The sequence below is a fragment of the Oryzias latipes genome, chromosome 8 (genome assembly GCF_002234675.1).
Source record: "Oryzias latipes chromosome 8, ASM223467v1".
Taxonomy (NCBI): domain Eukaryota; kingdom Metazoa; phylum Chordata; class Actinopteri; order Beloniformes; family Adrianichthyidae; genus Oryzias; species Oryzias latipes.
This window is the reverse complement of record NC_019866.2, coordinates 868,414-890,979: the sequence shown is the minus strand read 5'-3', so window position 1 is coordinate 890,979 and position 22,566 is coordinate 868,414. Positions and strand designations below refer to the sequence as shown.

The 22,566-nt window shown below is 43.3% G+C and overlaps 2 protein-coding genes and 1 long non-coding RNA gene across 4 annotated transcripts; 1 reads left to right on the top strand and 2 right to left on the bottom strand.

Moving 5' to 3' along the window:
* Positions 1-2,212: 2,212 nt before the first annotated feature.
* On the bottom strand, positions 2,213-9,121 carry LOC101170432 (trypsin-1). Its single transcript, XM_004071097.4, has 6 exons — positions 8,937-9,121; positions 4,809-4,829; positions 4,449-4,620; positions 4,109-4,374; positions 2,933-3,066; positions 2,213-2,857 (listed from the first exon to the last, which is right to left on the bottom strand). The coding sequence occupies exons 1-6, from the start codon at positions 8,989-8,991 to the stop codon at positions 2,627-2,629; spliced, it is 879 nt and encodes a 292-aa protein (XP_004071145.1). The 5' UTR covers positions 8,992-9,121; the 3' UTR covers positions 2,213-2,626.
* Positions 4,566-16,041, top strand: LOC110015441. Of its 2 annotated transcripts, none has more exons than XR_002290626.2 (2): positions 4,566-4,658; positions 15,443-16,041. It is a non-coding gene; the product is annotated as an uncharacterized LOC110015441 (long non-coding RNA). The 2 variants fall into 2 exon arrangements; XR_002873620.1 differs by lacking the exon at positions 4,566-4,658 and adding an exon at positions 9,280-12,968.
* Positions 16,042-17,475: 1,434 nt separating this feature from the next.
* Positions 17,476-21,873, bottom strand: LOC101156657 (serine protease 27-like). The gene is made up of 6 exons (XM_004071121.4): positions 21,591-21,873; positions 20,762-20,782; positions 20,389-20,572; positions 20,046-20,308; positions 18,679-18,812; positions 17,476-18,229 (listed from the first exon to the last, which is right to left on the bottom strand). Exons 1-6 carry the CDS (start codon positions 21,643-21,645, stop codon positions 17,975-17,977), a joined length of 912 nt encoding a protein of 303 aa, XP_004071169.1. The 5' UTR covers positions 21,646-21,873; the 3' UTR covers positions 17,476-17,974.
* Positions 21,874-22,566: the final 693 nt, after the last annotated feature.

Here is a 22,566-nt window from a genome sequence, read left to right as displayed (position 1 = left end):
GCACAATAAAACAGAGATGTTGATGACCAGACAAAAAATGTTTTCCAGTCACAATTTTTAATCCACCAAAAACTACAATTCCCAGAGCCCCGCCCCTTCACATTGGTGTCATTGAAATGCCCCAAACATCCTCTGTAGAAACCAGAAGGAGTTTATTCAGTAGTCTGCAGTGCTTTGGAGATATTTAGGTTTACAGATGTTCTCTACACAGACATTTGCATTTCTGACAGTCAAGAGGGAAACCAAACCAAACCTGAACCCGGTTCTGATCCAAACCCTGATCAAAGTTGGCAAAAACGATCAACCAGCAGGTTACACTGCCAACCAGTTTGGGCCCTGATGAACCATCCTTCTACTGAAGATTACATCCAGGTCAACTCCACCACCAACTCCACCGCACCACAGCGTGGAAACGTCGCTCCTTAAAACCCCGAGACTCGTTCAGGCCAACGCTGACTCAGCAAACACGCCAGTTTGATGATGCTGACAGTGAGACGACTCTGGACAAAAGTAGTGGATCCTCAAAATAATTCTGTTTCTTCCCCAACCTACTTCTTCTCTCCTCCACCTGTTACCTGTCCTGATGTCACATGTTTGAAATGGTTACCTGTATAAAATACACCTGTCTACACCCTTCAACAGCCAGACTGTAACCTCTCCACCATGACCAAGACCAAAGAGCTGTCGAAGGACACCAGAGACAAGACCGTAGACCTGTACCGGGCTGGGAAGACCCATTTCACAAAAAGCAACAGCTCGGAAAGAGAAGATCAGCTGTTTGAATAATTCTTGGAAAATGGAAGAAGATCACTGACAACCTCCCTCCACCCGGAACTCCATGAAACATCTCACCTGGTGGAACAAATTATCTGGAGAACGTTGAGGAACCAGCCCAGAACTAACTGGGGGACTGGTCAATGACCTGACGAGCGCTGGGGCCACAGGAACAACGGTTACCATGGTTACTGTGGATTCAGATCCTGCAGAGCTCCAAAGGACTTCCTACTTGAACCAGCACATGTCCAGAACATGATAAGTTCTCTAGAGACCATCTGGAAGAGCCAGAGGAGGATTGGCAGAAGGTCATGTGGTCAGATACGCCAAGAGTTTCATCACAGGAACACCGAAGCATGGAGGTGGAAAGACAGTGATGTGTAGAGCTGCTTCGGGTTTTTGGTTTAACTCTGGGATCAGTCAAATCCCTGGAGGGCATCAGGGTTCCTGCATGTTGAAAATCCAAAGTGATACTAGTTCCCACTTGACAGCCTCCAGTCATCCATTCAGAATGAATAACTATGGTTAAGTAATGCTTAAATAATGCATTTGTTAAGCGTTTGTTAAGGTCAGGTCAGGCTTAAAACCTCACGGAAAACCGAACCAACTGATTGCTTCCTAACTCAGAAAATAACAACCATAGAAAATCATTCCTGTAGAATTTATTATAGCTTTACAAATATGTTAACTAACTTGTAATGAATGCATAAACAGCTGTCATAAATGCTGCTTAATGCATTAAGTAAGGCTGAATAATTAACATTAGTTAACCACTACACTTAGAAATGCAAAGTAATGCATAAAAGTGGCTGTTAAAAATGTATCTAACCCTTGTGCTATGCTAGGCACTTTAACGTTGGGAGTGGGGTCATCTAGACCCACTAGACAGTGCTCTGAACCTTTTTCTTCAATGATTTGTGATCTTCACTGGTGTCCATGGATTACATGAAATCTTTCCACCTTTATCCACCTTTGTCATGGTAGGGAGAACACCTCAATGGAAGGGGGGGGGGGGTCATCTAAGACAGCACAAGGGATAATTGTAAATGGAGGCTTAATTAACTAACGTCAGTAAAGGACCCTGATTGTAAAGTGTTCCTGAATCCTGGACTCTGTCACATTTGGTTTTTGTCGATTATGAATGGAAACATTTCAAGTTTAAGGAGTTTTGCTCCTTCATAACTGATTGACGTTAAAATGCAGATGCTCCAAAATCTTCAAGTCAAGTCAAGTAAAGTAAGTTTATAAAAAAAAATGTAATGAAACGAATAAACACAACAATAATCCGGCCCGGCATGTTTTTGGTGACACACTGATGACAGTGAACCAAAGACGGAGATCCTCCACGATGAGTCGTCTCTTCTTCAGCAGAAATCTGCCGCTGAAAGCAGAGAGTTCACTTCCTTTGGAGAAACAGGAAGAATCACAAAACACAGAGTTTGGTCCTTCAATCAAAAACATCTTCATTTAATCAGAGTTACCGAGTAAATCCAGGAAAAGGTTTTCAGCCTTCATGAGTTAAAAACAAAGACAACAGTAGAAATCACAACTTGTTAAAAAGCAGAGTCTCTTCATTTTCCCTTCATTCATTTGCTCAGATTTGTTCTTATTTACTGAGACGTAAGAATAACAGTGAACGTTTGGGGTTTTTTAGGAGCCTGTAAATAATAGTTAGGTTCAACTGTAGATGTTTAGTATAATTTAGTTCATCCAAGAAAAGTCTGTTAAAATATTATTAACACATTGCAGAAAAGAGAGTACATAAAATTATTCAGTGCCTCCATGAGGTGTTCCAGTTTAATGTGAAGTTCTTCTTTGTTTCTGTGGATCCTGAAGAACTTCTTCAAGGCTCTCAGAAGAGGACAAAGACAGAGAAGAGGACGGAAAGACCAGTCATGGAGATGAAGTGAGCTGCAGAGATGCTGGAGGAGCTGACGAGGCTGCTGATCCAGGTCTGGTACTCTGAGACCCGGGCGTAGACTCCCGGGAAGTTTGGCAGAGCACATTTGTTTCCAAAGCTCACCACTCCAGCCTGGATCCACGTGGTGCCGTTTTTAGTCACCAGCGGACCACCAGAGTCTCCCTGCAGACAGCAGACAGACGGTTAGAGCAGGTCTGTCTTCTTTGAATGTTACAGCCAGAAAGTGTCAGGACTCACCTGACAGGAATCCTTCCCTCCCTCTGTCAGACCAGCGCAGATCATGTTGCTGGTGATTATACTATAAGAAGAGTTACACTGAGTGTTGTTCACAACGGGAACGCTCACTTCCTGCAGAGTGGAAGGCGCAGAACCTGAACGAGAAGAGAAGAATGAAGATGAGAACCTTCAGAAGTGCAGCAGAAACCCATCAGTTTACCGATGGTTACAATGAAATACAACACAGAAAGGAGAAAAAAATAGGTTTAGACTGTTGTCATTATAGCCATTATAGTATTTGAAACTCTTTATTAAATTTTAAAGTTTAAATTTAAATATCTGGACTATCTTAAAAATGTAATGCAGACAAACTTTTTTTTTTTAAAACCCCAGCCACATTCCTTATATGTTCATAACCAATGTCAATATGTTCATGCATGGATGCATGCATTCAATTTTCAGTGTTCCATTGATAAGCATGCAAGTCACGACAATAAGCGAGCTCGCTACGCACACGTTCAAAATCTACAACTCCTAATTACAATTTCATTTCCACAGTAGCTTGCCATTGATGCCCGAGACGTTACGAGATGATCGATAAAAACCTCTAGGACAAGTTTTGGTTTTAATTTTTTAATTCAAGATGGCGGCCTCTTCTCAAGGTCAAAGGTCAACGAAACTCCAGGTCTGTATGCAGACTCAAGCTAGCAGCATGTTTGTGAAATTTTGTGAAAATCACTCAAAAAAAAGTTCATTTTTCCGTTGTTCATTGTGGAAAAACGCAAAAATCGCTAAATCTCATATTATGGCACAAAATGGCCCCCAACCGCAGAACGTGTCGCCATCCCATAATAAATTGAAAACTTTCTTTATATATCCCAGACACGTGTATTTTAGTTCGGAACTGTATTTGATTTTTTTTTTTATTTTTTTTTTACTCTATTAGCAATTTTTGGCCCATTCATTTCTTTACGTTATCGCTCGCTGCCATGACATTGTCCTGGGGGGGGTGTCGTTCACCCTGTCGAAAATTCAGTTTCGCCAGGTCCTGGGTGCAAATTTTGGTGATTTTTCCCGCATGTGGCGGGGGTCAAATTTTTGCTCAAAGACGGAGAAATCTTTCCAACAGTCTTTTTGACAAACTGTTTTTCTTCCTACAAGGACTTTGATATCTGACCAAATAGGTGACCTCCTGACCTCCAGATGAAAGCGTCCCAAAGCCGGTGACCCAGGCGGTGGTCCCGCCGGGGAAGTCACTGCCCTGTGCCGCCAAACAAACGGGGCTGATGTAGTCAGTGAAGGTTACAGACGAGGCCATCTTCAGCAGAGCAACGTCGTTGTTGTGAGTGTCGCTGTTGTAGTTTGGATGTACAATAATCCGGGACACCGTCCTGCTCACAGAGTTAGGACTGTTGTTTATCTCTGTCTCTCCCAGGTAAACGACCACACCTGCAGTGCTGGTGCTGAAAAGACAAACATGTCTACATGTAAATAAAGCTGCAGGTAGGTGAGTTCATGTGACCAGAGCTCAGCTCACCTGCTGAAACAGTGAGCAGCACTCAGGATCCACTGGTTGTTGATCAGAGACCCCCCACAGAGAGCCCCGTTTATATCCAGCCTGACCTGCCAGGGCCACGCCCCCGCAGCAGCAGCTTGGCCTCCAACGATCCTGGTCCCCACCTTGGTGTTGAGGGGGGGTTTACCGCAGACTGCAGGAGACAGGAGAAGCTGCAGCAGCTCATGCATGGTAACGGATCACACAGGTTTCTGTCTGAATGTCTGTGTCTACAGATAGTTTCTATGCATTTGCTGCCGTCCTGAGAGGACTGGGTCCAGGTCCATTCAGAGTCTAAAACCAAATGCTGCTGTTAGTTTGGATGAAGTGAACAGAACTCACCGTCTGTCTGCGCCTCTGCTCCTGTGGAGAGAACAGACAGTTTAGAAAAAGCCTTTCCTGGTGGGGGTCCAGACTCAGCTCAGGGATTCATTCAGATCCAGGAAGTTCTGCAGATTCAGCAGAACCACACAGTTCTGCCGTTGGACCTCAGATCTGTTTCAGACGTTGAAGTTCCTCCAGTTTGAACTGACTCATGCTCTCCATCCTGGTTCTTCCTTTCAGTTTTTCTCAGTCTTTTTGGATCATTTCTCACAACAGTATTAAAGTTTGCATCACTGCTGAGGCGTTTCTCAAAACTGTAAACTGCAAGTCGTGGTGGATGACCAGCAAAAGCGACTCACTTTATGACTGAAGCGAGTCAGAAGCTCTAAATGTGTAATTCATGATTCAAATCCCTAAAGCAAGATGGATCATTTGGTCTTTGAAGTCAAACATTTACATTAGTGAAAGTGTCTGAGTGGTTGGTTCCCGCCGTGGCCCTCATGAGACGCCGAGACGATCCGCAGCTGGGGAGATCAGCAAGAAAAGGCCGTTCAAAATCTACAATTACTAATTCCAACATTTTTTCCTTTTTCCACTTGCTATTGATACCAGAGAAGTTAGGAGATGATCGATAAAAATCACAACGACGAGTTTTCATTTGTATCTGGAAGTAAAGGTGTTTTTTTGGGGAGGAAAATTAAGATGGCGGCCTCTTCCCAAGGTGAAAGGTCGATGAAACTTCTGTGGAAGATGTGGACTCGAGCTGGCGGCATGTGTGTGCAATTTTGCGAAAATCGCTTGAACAAAAAGGTTTTTTTCCCATATTGTCGAAAAGAAAGAAAATCCACAAAATCGCCACCAAGCCAAAGGTCGTGTTGCCATCCCATAATTATTTCAAAACTTCTTTGGGACATCCTCGACATGTGTGGTCTGGTTTGGTTACTGATTTTTGACATGACGTGTATTTCGACCCATTCATTTTTTTTTACGTTATCGCTCGGTGTGATGTCATCGTCATGGGTGGGGTTTCGTTTACTATACTGAAAATTCCTTTTCACCGGGTCCTTAGGCGTGTGCATGTTTTGGTGACTTTTCCCACATGTGGCCCCCCGCATTTTCACTCAAATGCGCAGAAATCTAACTGCGAAAACAATCTGGTCCTTGCAGTCAGTGATGCTGCTGCTGGACACAAATATTCTAAAATGAATGTACAAAATGTTTGACAACATGTTCAGCATATTGTAATGCAAACAATGACATGAAGATCATTAGTTGTAAATCAATGACTATTTAGCCACCCATGTCGCCCCTGCATCCAGACTGCACCGTACATTAATATTATTATTATTATAATTTATTAATATTACACCCTGACTGTTTCTGTCTTTCTGTTATCACAAAAAATGCTTTATATTTAATAACTTCCTTTTCCTATATCTTGCCAACTGTCTGACTCCATTGGTGCCAGTTTGTGACTCACTAGCCGCGTTTACATGGGCAAAAGTAATCGGAATGAACGCCTGATCAGAAAGAAAATGCGTCATGTAAACGCGCCATTCGGAATACTCTGCCCCGGTCAGACTCGTTCGGATCAGAATTTCTTTCCGATCGAGATAGGTGGGTTATACCGATCGTTTATCCGATCGTGGAGCATGTAAACGGTCATTCTGATCGTGTGTCACTACTGCTCTGGGTTACGTCATGCATAGATGGTGTTTCACTGAGATAAAGCTTTGGAGCTCAAACGGGACCGACCAGCTGCTCTGCTGACGCCCCGTGAAAAGCGCCGCTCCGCTCTCGCCCCGCTGGCTGTCCCCTCTCTTACACCCCTCATGAGGGAGTTGCGGGGAAGGAGCGCTTGCCCCCCGACGCTCACTCGATCCACTGGCACCCGAGTGAGCAAAACAGCTGGATTAATAACTTCGCGTCTGATGGGAGGAGAATGCTTTTTTACGTGTGCGTTTTTCTTTGTTTTATGTGTGGGAGAATTCAGACTGCGAACCGTCCCGCCGCTCGGGGTTAGCGGCTCCAGGACTCAGGAGAGCCGCCAGCTCACACAGCGAGTTTGGGGAAGCAGAATTAAATGTCGCTCAGACCTTAGAAACTGTTCAAACACTCACGTGGATTTGTGTTTCCAGTTGTGTCCCGACAAAATAAAGGCTGATGTTAATCCCAGACATTTACGTGCAGCCAAGATGCAGATTGCAGCATTTTATGGTCCTGGATTTTGTGTCCATCAGGCAATTGTTGTTAGCCCGGGTTTATAGCCTGTCCTAACCCTTCTTCCAGCACTGATCACACGGATTAAATAAAACGATGAGCGAACAGGCGCTTCATACTATTCATGACATTAATAAAAGCACGTTTGGAAGATCGTCTCGTATATTATAGAACTGCTGCATAAAATAAATGTCTGTGTCAGCTGTTTGTTTAGAACGGGACCTACTTCCTCATCCGGGAGTTTTTAACACTACTGCACATGCCCAAATGATTCATTCCGACCGAAAGTGTGAGCCATGGGAACGTTTGTTCTAATCGGAAAAAGGTTTCTGATCCCATGTGCACGGGTGAATTTTAACCCGACCATTGATCCCATCAAGATATTCTGCCCATGTAACCGCGGCTATTTAGTCTATTTTGTCCACTAAAGAAATAAACCAGACCCGCGTTGCACCCACCTGAAGACAGAGGGCGCTGGTGATCTCAGAGGATGTGACACCGCGGCTAAAGAATAATAGAATTAGTGGCAGCAAGTCAGGTGCAGCCGTCCAGTTATTATTAAGCATCAGTTTTTAAATGGAAGATTACGTGTCTAATCTCAGGAATTCGTGGAGACACGCCTCTGGCAGTGATCGCCATGGAGACAGAGTGACTTTTAAAACTGTTGAAAGGAAAACCTATACAAACAGGTTATTCGTGAGTTCCTTCAGAAGGACCAGCGCACAGACTTCATTTAGAAGTAAAAGGAAGTCAATAAAAACAATTTTTGTAATTTTATTTTCTATGTTACAGTTAGTAAACGGAAGAAATTGTTCAAATAAAACTGTAAACGACACACTTTCACTGTTGTTGGTAAAGCTGAGTGATGATGTCACATGAATAATGATCTAAAGTAAGTCAGAATGGATCATTTTTTATATTTGTACTTAACCTATTGTGTCCCAAAGCATTAGCTATTGGATGTATTAACCATGAAACTGCCACCATGACGCACAAACGTCTAAATGTTGTGGAGGTCGACTAACTGTTGTGAGAAATGAAGCACAGCATCTGAAAGTCTCCAGTTTCTTCTGAGATTTTCCAAATATGTGTCTTTCTCCTCAGTCCTACATCTTTCCCCTTCATCTTCCTCGTCATCCACAGACTCCTCCCCCTCTGGTCCAGTTTCCTGCAGCAGCTGGACAGCAGTTATAGCTTCCAGGACCCAGAGCGATCTGGATTCAGACCCTGTTTGATCCGCAGTTTGTGACTCTGGTGTCTTTGATTGACACGGTGAACACTGCAGCTGCCTCGTCATCCTCATGGAGGTTTTCTCCTCTAAAGTCTGAGCCTTCAGAGTTTCTCTTTACTGTTGTTATTTTTAGTGTTTACTGGTTGGTCTGTAATCTGCTGGATCTGCCGTTTCACTTCTGATTACCGGTTCTGCCAGCAGTCAGACAGGCACTTCAGAATCGGTTTCAGCTGTCAGAGATTTTATAATGAGGTCTTTGACTTCAACACCTCTGTAGTTGTGTTGTCCTTTAAACATTAATTCCACTTTTTTATGAATGCTGTTTATCTTTATGGTCTTTAAAAAACACATTTTCATCTTTTGCAGCTAAGTTTTAAGTTTATCCAGATAAAATATTTTTGTTTAAATCCCAATGTAACTCTTCAAATAATTCTAAACTTTTCAAACTTCTAAACGGCAGTGGCAGCATCATGATAAAAACACATTCACTGTCTCTCAGACTGACGGACACTAAGACATTGAGTCAAATGGAGAACCAGACCTGAAAAACACGTCTGAGCTGAGCGGAGCGTCCAGACCGTAAACCAAGAAGAGAAGCGTCTGGTTTGACTGTTGGTCTGAATCCTGAAAGCTCATTAGCTGGACATGAAGGACGGTTTGAATCTGAACTAAAGATGTGAGATGATCAGACTCACCTGTGGAGGAGAAGACCAGGAGGAGCAGTCCACAGGTGAAACCGCTGAGCTTCATGCTGCTGTTTGTCTGAACTGAAACGGTCAGGTTCACCTTCAGCAAACGATGATGACACCTGAACAAACTGGTCAACCAATCAGCTGTTCAAACACCACAAACACCACACCTCTTTTTCCTCAACATTCAGGTTTCATTATCTTTCAACCATGGAACCAACGCGATGTTACGGTTTCTGTTTCTTTGCCCTTGTGGTTTGTTTCCTTTTGTTCTGTGATGTTTTGAGTTTCACTTCCTGTTTTATTTTGTAGTATTTCCTGTTCCGTTGTTGTTTCGAGTTTGACCTTGCCCCATCAGTCCTGAGTGTTTCCACCTGTGTCTTGTTGCCTTGTATGTATTTAAGTCCTGTCTTTCCCTTCCTCCTGTGCTGGTCCATATTGTATTCTTCCCCGGTTTTTCGAGCTGAGTGTTTTTGTAGTGTTTCGAGATTCTAGCCTGCCGTATGCAGTGGTTTTGTTTTTGTCTTTAGTTTATGTTATTAAACCCTATTCCCTGCATCCTCCTGCCTCCTCTCCTCTCTGCGCCTGGGTACTTCCCATTCCCCCCGTGACACGCTGAAAGAATTGTAGGAAGTTATGCAAGGATTTCATCAAGTTGAGAAAGTGAAATTCCCTCCAGACGTCACTCTATCTGACATCAGGAATACTTTATGAAAGACAAAGAAACAGTTTTTACGGTTACCACTGTTGTTTTAGTCTTTGTTGCTTTGTTGCTATGTGACTTTTATGTGATGGGCAGTGGTTAGACTTAGCTTGGAGCCAGTCTAAAATGGAGAAGTGAGACGACTCCTTCCCTCCACTAGTCTGAGGGTTCACCTTAGGCAAGTGATAGCACCCTCTAGCCTCCCTACCTAGGGTCACAGGTTCAGGCGTTGGCAGCAGGATGTCTCGTGGTGGAAATGGCAGATGAGCCAAAAGTCAATGGCGTTAACACCTGATGGCATGCTGGTGAGCCTCAAAAAGCTGAGGCCAAAGGATGGCATCAGCTAGTAAGTGTTTTGGTCCTGCGGGGCGACCTCTTCGTCAGCAATGTACGTTGCACACTTGTGTACCACATTGTATGTGCCGTTTGAGGACCAGAGAGGCAGTCTGGTGGAGGCACAACACCAACTGGCTTTGGTTTTGTGCAAGTTGTTTTGGGTTTTGAGGGTTTTGATTGTTTTGAGTGTTAAGACTTGTGGCGATAGAGTACATGTGTCGACAGCAGGCCTAAGTAGCTGGGAGCTGTTAGCAGAATGTCTGCACGCAGGCAGCTCACCTAGAAAAGGTGGGGTAAAAAAAGTGTACTCAGATCCATACCTGGCTGGCTAACCACATTCAGCTGGACTTCCTTTAATGCAGTAGAACCTCAAAATCGAAGAAGATGACTGTCGCAACATTGAACAAACGAATTATGCTAGATAATGATAACCGACCTGAACGTATAACAGCTCTGATTGCAAAGGAACCTTAAGCAGCATTGAGAGAGTAGCCCTACAGGAGACATGTCTTGAGGCTCAGGGACAGCTCCACGAAACAGAGTACACTTTCTTCTGGGTTGGTAAGACCACAGCACCTAGAGAAGCTGGAGTTGCCTTCGCAATCCACAACACAATTGCTAAGAAGTTAGTATTACTACCCACAGCAATTTCCCCTAGACTTAAGTCTCTAAGAGTCCCTATTGAGAAAGGTTGCTATTTAACTCTGGTGAACGTGTATGCCCCAACTATGACTTACACTGATGACGAAAAAGAAACATTCTACCAAGAACTTACTCATGTAATCCTCAAAGTTCCCAAAGAAGACAAGCTCCTGATATTAGGTGACTTCAATGCTCGAGTTGTAACATACTTAGGAAACCTACTTGGGTGTCATTGGCAAATTTGGAAAGATGAAAAAGAACTCCAATGGAGATTTTCTTCAAACCTTTGTGCTCAACTTAACCTAACCATCACCAACACATTCTTCTATCAGCCCGATAAGAATTTCTTCACATGGAAGCACCCTCGCTCAGGTCACTTCCACTTGCTTGACTGTGTCATTACCAGAAAATCAGACTTAGCAGATGTATGTATGTACAAAGGCAATGCGTGGACCAGAGTGCTCTACTCGCCATTACCTTGCGAGATGTCAACTTAGAATGAAAATTGTGTTACCTCGTAGAAAAACTTCTGCAAGTACCAAGCCCAAGAAACTGGATACCAATAAGCTGCTAAACAAAACGTGTTGTGATAAGCTATGAAAGAAAAATTGTAGCTGCTCTGGAGAATGTAAATTTGACTAGAGAGATGGATATTGAACAGCACTGGAAAGATTTGAAAGAAACAGTTTATTCTACAAGTATGAACACCCTAGGTCCCGTTTAAGGAAAGGCTCAGTTTTGGTTTTGTGAACATGGTGGTGAAATCGAGAAACTCCTGGAGGAAAAGAAGCGTATACATCTTAGACATCTACATAAGAAATTCTAAGAGCAAGAGTGCACCTTCTGAAATCAAGACTAAGGAACAGAAGGAGCTGAAACATTTTGAAAAACAACTGGTGGCAGAAGAAAGCAGAGGAATTGCAGAGCATGGCTGATAATCATAATTATCATGGACTGTTTGCCGGTCTGAAGTCTCTCTATGGCCCAAGAAGCACCGCTGTTGCACCAGTAAGATCAGCAGATGGAAGTAAGCTGACATGGTGCCTCTGCCAGCTACTCTCCCCCTCTCCCGTCTGCTCTGTTCTGGACGCGACCAGCTGCCACCACTTACCTCATCACCGCTGCCTTCTTAAGGATCTTCTGAATCTTCAGTCGGTGCCAGTTCGTTTTACCTCCCACGGTGCTTAGTCAGGCTCGCTCATGTTCTTGTTCTGTTTACCAAGTTCTGTGTTACTTATTGCTCCTCTCGTCTTTGCCTCAGGAATAATCTACTCTGGATCTCACCTGGTCACAGTCCTCTGGTTCCACGCCGTCTCACCTCTGGAATCCTGCAACTGCTTTCCTCCAGCCAGCCGCCGCGCCTCTGTTGGAAATAAGCCAAAACTCACCTTCCAATATAAAAACTTCTAAACTCACCTTAATGTCCGAGTCTCCTTCTGGGTTACAGCATCTGGGTCACTCCCAATTATAGTCATACCATGACATAAGCTATTCACAGATCTTCAAGACATCAGATCCAGATGGAAGGAGCACTTTTATAAGCTGCTAAATCAAGAAGATGCAGTAAAGTCAAATGCATGTCAGAACCTGGAAAATAAACCAAAAAAGAACGAACTGTGTAGCCGTAGACAATTCAGTATGGAAGAACTCAAGTACCCTCTGAAATCAACAGCAAGTGGTAAAACACCTGGTCTTGATGGCATCCCATCAGAGATTCTGAAATATGGTGGCGAGAAGTTGTGTGAATCTCTGTAAGATCTACTTAACAGATATCTTATCTCTGGTACTGTGCCACAAGACTTCCGAGATGCTTTAATTATCACCATCTACAAAAGAAAGGGCGACTGTGCAGATTGCGGAAACCATCGGGGTAAATCTACTACTGGCCATTGCTGGAACTGTGCTTGCAAAGATTGTCCTGAATAGATTAAAGATCATTGGTAAGGAAGTACTTCCTGAGTCTCAGTGTGGTTTTCGGGCTGGTCGTTCCACTTTAGACATGAGTTTCACTCTGAGACAGCTGCAAGAGAAGGCAGCAGAGCAGCACCAACAACTTTATATAGTCTTTGTAGATTTTACAAAGGCTTTCGATACAGTCAATCGTACAACTCTATGGAAGGTCCTTGAAACCTATGGTTGCCCAGACAAGCGTGTCAGCATTATTAGGCAATTTCACGATGGAATGAGGGCACAGGTTTTAGTTGGTAGTGAACACAGTGACACCTTTCTGGTTAACACTGGTGTGAAGCAAGGCTGTGTACTGGGACCAACTTTCTTCTCTCTTTATCTTACAGCTGTACTGGAGACTATGAAAGAAGGCCCAAACAAGGGTGTCTTCATCCGCACAAGAACTGATGGTAAACTTTTCAACCTCGCCCGTCTTCGTTCCCACACTAAGACACAGGAGATGTGTGTCAAATAACTACTTTATGCTGAAGACTCGGCCCTTGTAGCTAGTAATGCATCTGATATGCAACAGATTGTAGGTTGCTTTTCCTCTGCATTTGAGATGTTTGGATTGAAGATTAAAATCTCCAAAACCGAACTACTGTATCAGCCTCCCACATTATCCAATGAACACCCAGAGGCGATTATGGTCCATGATGAACCACTGAAGTCAACAGAGAGTTTTACTTACCTGGGCAGTACCTTAACTAACTCAAACTCAGCTGATCTGGAAGTGGAACGGAGAATACTATCTACCACTAAGGCCTATGGTGTACCACTCTCTCCACTCTCTACCACAGACACATCAAGGCTCTAACAAGACTTCAGCTTTGCCACCTTCGCTTCATTCTCAACATCAAGTGGCAAGACAGTATCCCAGATGTTGAGGTTTTGAGACGTGCCTACATAGTTAGTGTTCATGCCCTAATAACTTCGTCACACCTTCGATGGGCAGGGCATGTATGTCGGATGCCCAAAAATAGATTGCCCAAAAGCAGTATTCTACTCTGAACTTTCTCAAGGAAAAAGGAGCCGCGGTGGAGAGGAACTACGTTATAAAGATCCCGTGCTGGGCTAGCAGCACACCTGAGAGCCTGTCATTTTTAATCCTCAAACTCAAGACAGCCAACTTTGACACATGAAGGACAGCAGGACAACATTTACCCCTCCCTCAATGAGACTGATATGGTGCCTCAGCAGAAGACTAAGGAGAACTAAGATGGATGCCAATAGATGGGCTTAGCAGTCTCAAAGTGAACACTAACAAATATTTGGGACAGAGACTGTAGATTGGATATGGAATATGAATATTGCCTTTTTTTAGAATTGTTTCAAATTTAGAAGAAACAGGAATACAAGCATACTCAGTTATATAATGGATGTTTTGAATGTTTACAATTTTCATCATCATTGATATTTGTTCTTTTTCATACATATAGAATTGTAGATTAAGTTGTTTGAGATCAGTTTTGATGTTAAAACTTTCATTCTAATTCTAATTTTAATTGTTATGTTGTTTTTATTCCTTGACAATGCGCACTCATAGGGGCCGAAGGGGAAAACTTCAAGGTCACTGAGGGAGGGGTTAATATTGTCCAATTGAGACAAAAAATCACTAGGAGAGTTTTCTCAGCTAATCCAATGACGTCTACAGTACTGAGATTGGGATGTCATTCGGGCTCGAGAAATACAACCAGATGGTGACAAAGAGACAAGGTAGTCCACACAGGAGGGGTCTCAGAAGGAACAATAGCAGACATCGAGGACAGTAACAAGTACCTTGGAATTCCGCAGGCAAATGGTGACCTGGAGCAGGCAACAAGGAAATCTGCAACAGCTAAATACCTCCAACGAGTAAGGCAAGTCCTGAGAAGCCAGCTCATTGGCAAAAATAAGACAGCTACGCACTGCCAGTTATCATATACCCTGCAGGAATAATAAGATGGCCAAAGGAGGAGATACAGACCACGGATGTGAAGACACGAAAGCTCCTCACCATGCATGGAGGGTTCCATCCCAAATCCAGCAACCTGAGACTGTATGCTAGCCGCAAGGAAGGAGGCCGAGGACTAGTGAGCGTGGAAGCCACTATCCAGGATGAAACATCCAAGATGCATGAGTACATCAAGCTCAAGGCCCCAACTGACAGTGTCAGTGTCAGTGACAGCAGACAAGACGCAAGGTGTAGATCTACCACACCAGACAAGACCCAAGGTGTAGGCTGTTCAAAGAGGCGCCTGAAACAATCCAGCACATAACTGCAGGGTGTAAGATGCTGGCAGGGAAAGCATACATGGAGCGCCACAATCAAGTGGCTGGAATAATATACAGAACTGGAGAAAGCATGGAAAGTGAAGGTGACAGCGGTGACTGTTGTAATTAGAGCACTTGGGGCAGTAACCCCCAAGCTGGAGGAGTGGCTACAACAGATACCTGGAAAGACCTCAGACCTCTCAGTCCAGATGGGTGTAGTGCTAGGAACAGCTAAAATACTGCAGGACCCTCAAGCTTCCATGCCTCTGGTGGAGGACCCGAGCTTGGAGGAGAAACCACCTGCGGAGGGTGAGAGGGGCGTTTATATATATATATATATATATATATATACACATGTGGTACACTCATCCACACAGATTCATCAAACTTGATCGTGACATTGATTGGAAAGCACTTATAAATCCACATACACTTGTACATAGTTCAGTGGTTACTCTTCATCATAAACGGGCACATTACCTCTTATGCATACAAAAAATAAAACAATGAGACTATTAAATATAAAGTTTTTCTAAAGGAATTTATCCTTGAAAGGGTTGAAGTGAACTTCGATAATCCCTCCCCTGTTTTTGTTACTTCACTTTTAATTTTTTTATTTTATTTATTTCAGACGTCATCAAGTTTGGCCCATCACCCTGAATAAAGCAAGCGTGGATACACGCATCCTCTCAGTGAAACCCAGGATTCTGTTTCCTCTGGGTTTATTGGACGGCTCCCCTCAGGACGGAGTACAGAGGACCATTCTTCTGTCCTGGATTTCTGCTGCTTTTCATTTTGAAGTCAAAACTCAAGGCTCCATGTTGATTAAGACTTTAAACAGTTTCTTCCATGTTCTCTCTTATGGTGCCAGGTTCCCTAGTGAAGTTCAGGTTTCCTTAGCTTTTTTGGTTCTGTTATCTCTGAATTCAGTAAATATCACTGCTGAGATGGGTTTGGGTCGTGGTCTCCTAAACACGATGTTAGAGTGTTTTTGCGAAATACTTTTTCATTATTTTTTGCCAGTTCTTACCCCAACTAGGGTGAGGGTTGTGATGCATGGTGCTTGCTTGACTCCGACCACTAGGGGGAGTCTGTTTAGTATGGTTCAGTTGTTGCATGTATTTAGAAGAGAATGAACAAGGGGGAATAAACAGAGACACGGATCTGGATAAACTGGCCTCCCTGTGTTTTGAATATCAGATTGAACACCATTACACTAAACCTACTTGTTGTTGTGTTTTTCTTTATTGTCTACATTCATTTATCTAACATTCTTTGGTCCATTCGTGCCGGATTACAACATGTCTGTGTCCCTGGGAGAGGACCATCGAGATAGAATTCTGTGCACAGCCCATGATAATAGGTCTTTGGAAGAAAGTCCATCGTAGGGAATTCTACGCCTGCCAATCAACTGGTCCAATCGTGGAGTCGGGATTGACGTGATCTGTGAACCAGTTGGACCACAACAAGTATAAAAGTGCTTATTTAGGGGTTCAAGTCCCCAAAGTGGCCCAGAATTCTGAAAAAGGTACATTAAAAGGTCATGTAGCCTAAAACTTGTGTAAGGGTTCAAGTCCCGAAAAGGCCTAGAATTCAAAAAGAGAATACAGGTTTGAGAACTGTTTTAAAACTGTCAAAAGAAAAAAATCTTTTTGTGGTGTAAATGGAGTGAACTTGTTGGAAGCAGCGGGCAGCTGGAAACCTTGCAGCGTTAACACAAAGCTGCTGATCAATTCAAGTAGAACAAGATTTCACCTCATTAGGTTTTAGGTGAAAAATCTAAAGGGAATGGGAGGGAAGCCGCTGTATGAAAGCTGTTTGTCTCAATGTCAATGAAGCACGGAGATCCACCTAGTTTTAGCGAAGAAGCCCACCAGGTCTCTTTTGCAATAGACACTGTTAGAGGACTTGAGGAGGTAAAGTGCTAGTAAGCTCTCCCTCCTGAAAATAGGCACATTTCCACCATAGGGTGTCCATCCAGGCTTAGAAACAGCTTCTTTGGTCGACTGTTCCTGCTACTCCTGACAGGAGCCGCCACATGGATTTGGTTCTTTTAGAATCCTTATCCATCTGCAGGAAGAACAACCAATGAGGAAAGAATACAACTTGTTATTACAACGAGAACAAGATGACTGTGATGATTTTGAAACTGTAATTACTATGTAAAAAAAATCTTCTCATCTGAGTGTAAATTGATAAACGTGTTATGAAAATGAAGATGTCCCAGAAAACTGAAAAGAGACGTGATATTGGATGTGAGACTTGAACATTTATCAGTGATAAACAGGAGGGAATGATGTGAAAGAAATTGTTTTTTATTATTATCATTGTTTAAATGTATTTTTAAATGTGAACTCAAATTGAGCATTTTACCTTTTTAGAAACAGTTCTGTGTTTTATTGCCAGCTCTTCCCCCAGCTGGGGGGGGGGGGGGATTACAACGCACTGTCCTTAGCTGATAAGGAGAGAAAGATGTTTGCACTGAAAACCCTCCCAAATGGATCATTACACGACACCACTAATGAACTTTTCAGTTTGTGTCTCTGCTTGGAAATTGTAACCCACCTGGATTCTTAATGAAAAGAGCACGAGTGGAGCAGTCCTTTGAGAAAGAGAAGGATGCTGGAAGACCTCCGTCATTTGATTTTTCTCCCTTGTGCATAAGAAACAGACTTGTTGTGGTTTCTTTTTGTGTTTTTCTTTATTGTCTAGATGCATTTATCTGACAGTTTTGTCTTTAAAATCAATACAGGAAGAAATAAGAAACAGAGTTTGGTCCTTCAATCACAAACATCTTTAAGTCTTAGTGATGACACGTTTGCACCAACGACTGAAATTCCTTAGGAATAAATCATAAAAGTAAAACATCCAGAAATAAAATTATAACCAGAAAAACAAAGTGAAAGACCACAAAGTTCCATGGATCAGCAAAGCTGCTCCTGAGTTCACAGACTTCATCAGTGCAGACATTCCTGCTAAAAGCACATTCCCTTCATTTACACCCACATCAAAGAAAAGTAGGATTCATTTCTGTACAGAAGCTCAAGAGGGACAAACTGAACGCGTCTTAAGATTTTTCAGGGGTGACGTTCTTCTAAAGTGAACTTCTTTGCAGGTTCTGACCCTGAGTTTCTGTGCGTCCTGAAGAACTTCTTCAAGGCTCTCAGAAGAGGACAAAGATGGAGAAGAGGACGGGCAACACAGCCATGGAGATGAAGTGAGCTGCTGAGATGCTGGAGGAGCGGACGAATCCCGGCTGGGAGCCCCTGACCTGGCTGCTGATCCAGGTCTGGTACTCTGAGACCCGGGTGTAGACTCCCGGGAAGTTTGGCTGAGCACATTCATATCCGAAGCTCACCACTCCAGCCTGGACCCACCTGGTGTCGTTTTTACTCACCAGTGGACCACCGGAGTCTCCCTGCAGACAGCAGACAGATGGTTAGAGCAGGTCCTCCTCTTTTTCTTTGGCCTCCAGCTGCTCCCTTTAGGGGGCGCCAAAGTGCAACCCTCTGACCATCTGCATCCTCCTCCTCCACACCCTCCTAATGTTGTCCTTCACCTCATCCTTGGACCTCCTCTTTGGTCTTGCTCCAAGCCTCTAGACCCTTAGGACACACTGATCCATGTTCAACTGTTCCCACATGGAAATCTTCTTCAACCTTCAAACTTCTCGTCTGAGTACATTCATGTATATTTTCACAGACTCATGAACAGCAATACAACAACCTTTACTTCAGTATTGTACTTGTACTCATGATTGTCTTGTTACAGGAAACACAAACACACTCTGACCCTAAAGGGACCAGTGGATAAGTCCTGATGGTTTTCTGAATGTTGTTATCAAATGGTGAAAGTGTCAGGACTCACCTGACAGGAATCCTTCCCTCCCTCTGTCAGACCAGCACACATCATGTTGCTGGTGAGTGAACTGTAAGAGTCCCTACACTGAGTGTTGGACACGATGGGAACGCTCACTTCCTGTAGAGTGGAAGAGGTACTTCCTGGAAAAGAAGAGAAACGCTGTAACACTGCAGTTGAGGACTGCCAAATCAGAACTTTAGTCAGCCCAGAAGTGGAACTTCTGTCATTCAGATTCAAACAAACAAACATTTGAATTCCTATATAGAATTTTAAAGATCCAGTCAAAACCAAAATAACCAATATTAACCATAACCATAACCATGATGAACGATTTAACTGCTGAGTGACGTGGATTGTGGTTCACTCTTCGCTCTAAAAAAAACCCAAAGTTGATCCAATTTAAATGAATTACTTCAATTAGTAACACATAATTTAATTAAGTTTATCCCACTCAATTTAATATGTTGATTTAACTTCATTTTTCTATTTATACAACTTAAATATAATGTACATCTAGTATTGGTCCTTATTTCTGAATTTGATTTTTTTACTATGATTTGATTGATTTTATATACATTAAAGTTTTGGCCAACAGGCCTTGTAATTTCCAAATCAAACACATAAATGACCCAGCAATGTCATGCACTACAGGGCAGGAGCTCAAATATCGTGAGTTCTGTCTTTAATATTGGGACATAGTGCTTTTACCCCCAAGGGGGTTTATCATCCTCCTCCCCCAAACTCTAACTCATAGTTCAGAAATAAATGAACATAATAGTTTAAATTACTAGTTAAAACAGAGTAAAACAGCTAGACAACAAAACACAAGGACAAAAACTCACACTCAAACCCCAATCTGCCCAGATAGGCAAAGAAAATGGTATCCCACAATTCCTTGGGCTGCCTTACGTTATGACGTCATGACGCATTGACACCAAAGTTACACCAACTTATTGAATTAAGTTGATTGAAAGTAAAATAACTATGTCAGACAACTATGTTTTATTTTTAAGTTGAATGAACTAAAAAAAAAGATATGTTTTCACCAAACTAAATAATTAAGTTAGATAAATGTAAAAAAGTTTCCAACAACAGACCAAACACTCTTTTTAGAGTGTAGTTGAGTCTCCAGGCGATGGCAGGACCAGATTAAAGACAAATATTCAGGTTTAATGATTATTAAAGCCACTAAAATATTCAGGATTTAAGGTTTGTTTTAGAGAATTTTTACCAAATACAAAAAAACTTTTTAAAAACATTAAAACTGCTTAAGGTGAAGCAGCTTTTCTTCACAAAAAAGCTCTGTAATAACATTTTGTTAACATCTAGATTTGTCTTTCAGAGGTTACAAAGTAACAAGGTGACCTCCTGACCTCCAGATGAAAGCGTCCCAAAGCCGGTGACCCAGGCGGTGGTCCCGGCCGGGAAGTTGCTTCCCTTTGCCGCCAAACAAACGGGGCTGATGTAGTCGTTGAAGGTCACAGGTGAGGTCATCTCCACCAGGGAAATGTCGTTGTCCTGAGTTAGCTTGTCGTAGTTTGGATGTACGATAATCCGGGACACCGTCCTGCTCACAGAGTTAGGACCTTTTCTCTGTGTCTCTCCCAGGTAAACGACCACACCTGAAGTGCTGGTGCTGAAAAGACAAACATTTATATATTTGAATAAAAACTAAACTGCAGGTAGGTGAGGTCATGTGACCAGAGCTCAGCTCACCTGCTGAAACAGTGAGCGGCGCTCAGGATCCACTGGCTGTTGATCAGAGACCCCCCACAGAGAGCTGTCCCCCCGATTACTGGTAACAGCATCCTGACCTGCCAGGGCCACGCCCCCGCAGCAGCGGCCTGGCCTCCAACGATCCTGGACCCCACCTTGGTGTTGAGGGGGGGTTTACCGCAGACTGCAGGAGACAGGAGAACCTGCAGCAGCTCATGCATGGTAACGGATCACAGCAGGTTTCTGTCTGAATGTCTGTGTCTACAGATAGTTTCTATGCATTTGCTGCCGTCCTGAGAGGACTGGGTCCAGGTCCATTCAGAGTCTAAAACCAAATGCTGCTGTTAGTTTGGATGAAGTGAACAGAACTCACCGTCTGTCTGCGCCTCTGCTCCTGTGGAGAGAACAGACAGTTTAGAAAAAGCCTTTCCTGGTGGGGGTCCAGACTCAGCTCAGGGATTCATTCAGATCCAGGAAGTTCTGCAGATTCAGCAGAACCACACAGTTCTGCCGTTGGACCGTTGGACATTACCGTTGTTACCGTTTTCACTTTCTTTCAGTGTCCTGGTTGTTCTTTAATGTGGTGGATCTGCGGTTTGAGTCTTGATTTCAGGTTCTGTCAGTGTTCTAACAGGAACTTCAGAATCGGTTTGAACTTTCAGAGATTTTCATAAAACACCTTTAATAATGAGGCCTTTGACTTCCTCCATCAACTGTTTAGGTGTTCTCCTTTAAAAAGTAATTCCACTTTTTTATCACTACTGATTGTCTTTCTGCTCTTTACAAAAAATTTGAAAACATTTTTACCTTTTTGAGACTTCTGGTAATAATGTTGAAAAATCAGTTACTGTTGATGTTTTACACTGAAGCGAACTCATTAAAATCACTTTAATATTCTCTGTTTACAGTTACTTTGATTAAATCTAAAAGAAATTTCTGTGTTCTTCCTCACAGTAAAGCACGGCAGTGGTAGCATCATGATAAAAACACATTCACTGTCTCTCAGACTGACAGACACTAAGACACTGAGTCAAATGGAGAACCAGACCTGAAAAACACGTCTGAGCTGAGCGGAGCGTCCAGACCTCAAACCAAGAAGGGAAGCGTCTGGTTTGACTGTTGGTCTGAATCCTGAAAGCTCATTAGCTGGACATGAAGGACGGTTTGAATCTGAACTAAAGATGTGAGATGATCAGACTCACCTGTGGAGGAGAAGACCAGGAGGAGCAGTCCACAGGTGAAACCGCTGAGCTTCATGCTGCTGTTTGTCTGAACTGAAACGGTCAAGTTCACCTTCAGGAAATAATGATTACACCTGAACAAACTGGTCGACCAATCAGCTGTTCAAACACCACAAAAACCACACCTCTTCTTCCTCAACATTCAGGTTTTTTTGAAATCTGTTTTCACCAAAGGAAACAACTCTGAAATAATTGCAGGAAGTTCTGCAAGGATTTAAAGAAGTAGAGAAAGTGAAAGTCCCTGCTGTTTTCTGTCCAGATAAAGTCCCAGTATCTGTCATACACCTAGGTGTGTGAAATTTGTTCTCCCATTTGACCCATCCCCTGGGGGAGCGGCGAGCGGCAAGCTGCAGACAAACTGCGCTAGGGAGGCTGTAGCAATAAGGGTCTTGCCCAAGGGCCCTGGGTGACGTTAATTGCTCGCCATTGATATGGTAATTACCATTGTTCATTCCTGAACCTTAAATTGAACCTTGAATTTCTGCGTGGCAGCCTTCCACCTTACCAACCGAGCTACCCAGCCACAAATGTCACCTTTACAAACATCAAGAGGGCTTTTGAGAAGATCCATCCATCTTCTTCCTCTTGGGTCGCAGAAGGAATCCAAGCAAAGATATCCAGATTTCCCTCTACCCGGTCACTTCCTCCAGTTCCTCTCAGGGGACCCTGAGGCGTTCCCAGGGCTGGTAGGTCTTGTGTAGACCCCCTTCCGGTCCCTGGCTGCACCTAGAAATTCTTTCAGTAAAGACTATGAACAGAACTGGGGATAAGAGGAACCCCTGCTGGAATCCAATGTCCACCAGGAACCGGCCCAACTTACTGCCGGCTATGTGAACCATCTCCTGCTGGTCATACAGAGACCAGACAGACCTCAGTAGGTGTCATGTCTCGTCAGTCTTATATTTTGTCCTGAGTTGTGCACTTTTGGTCAATGTCT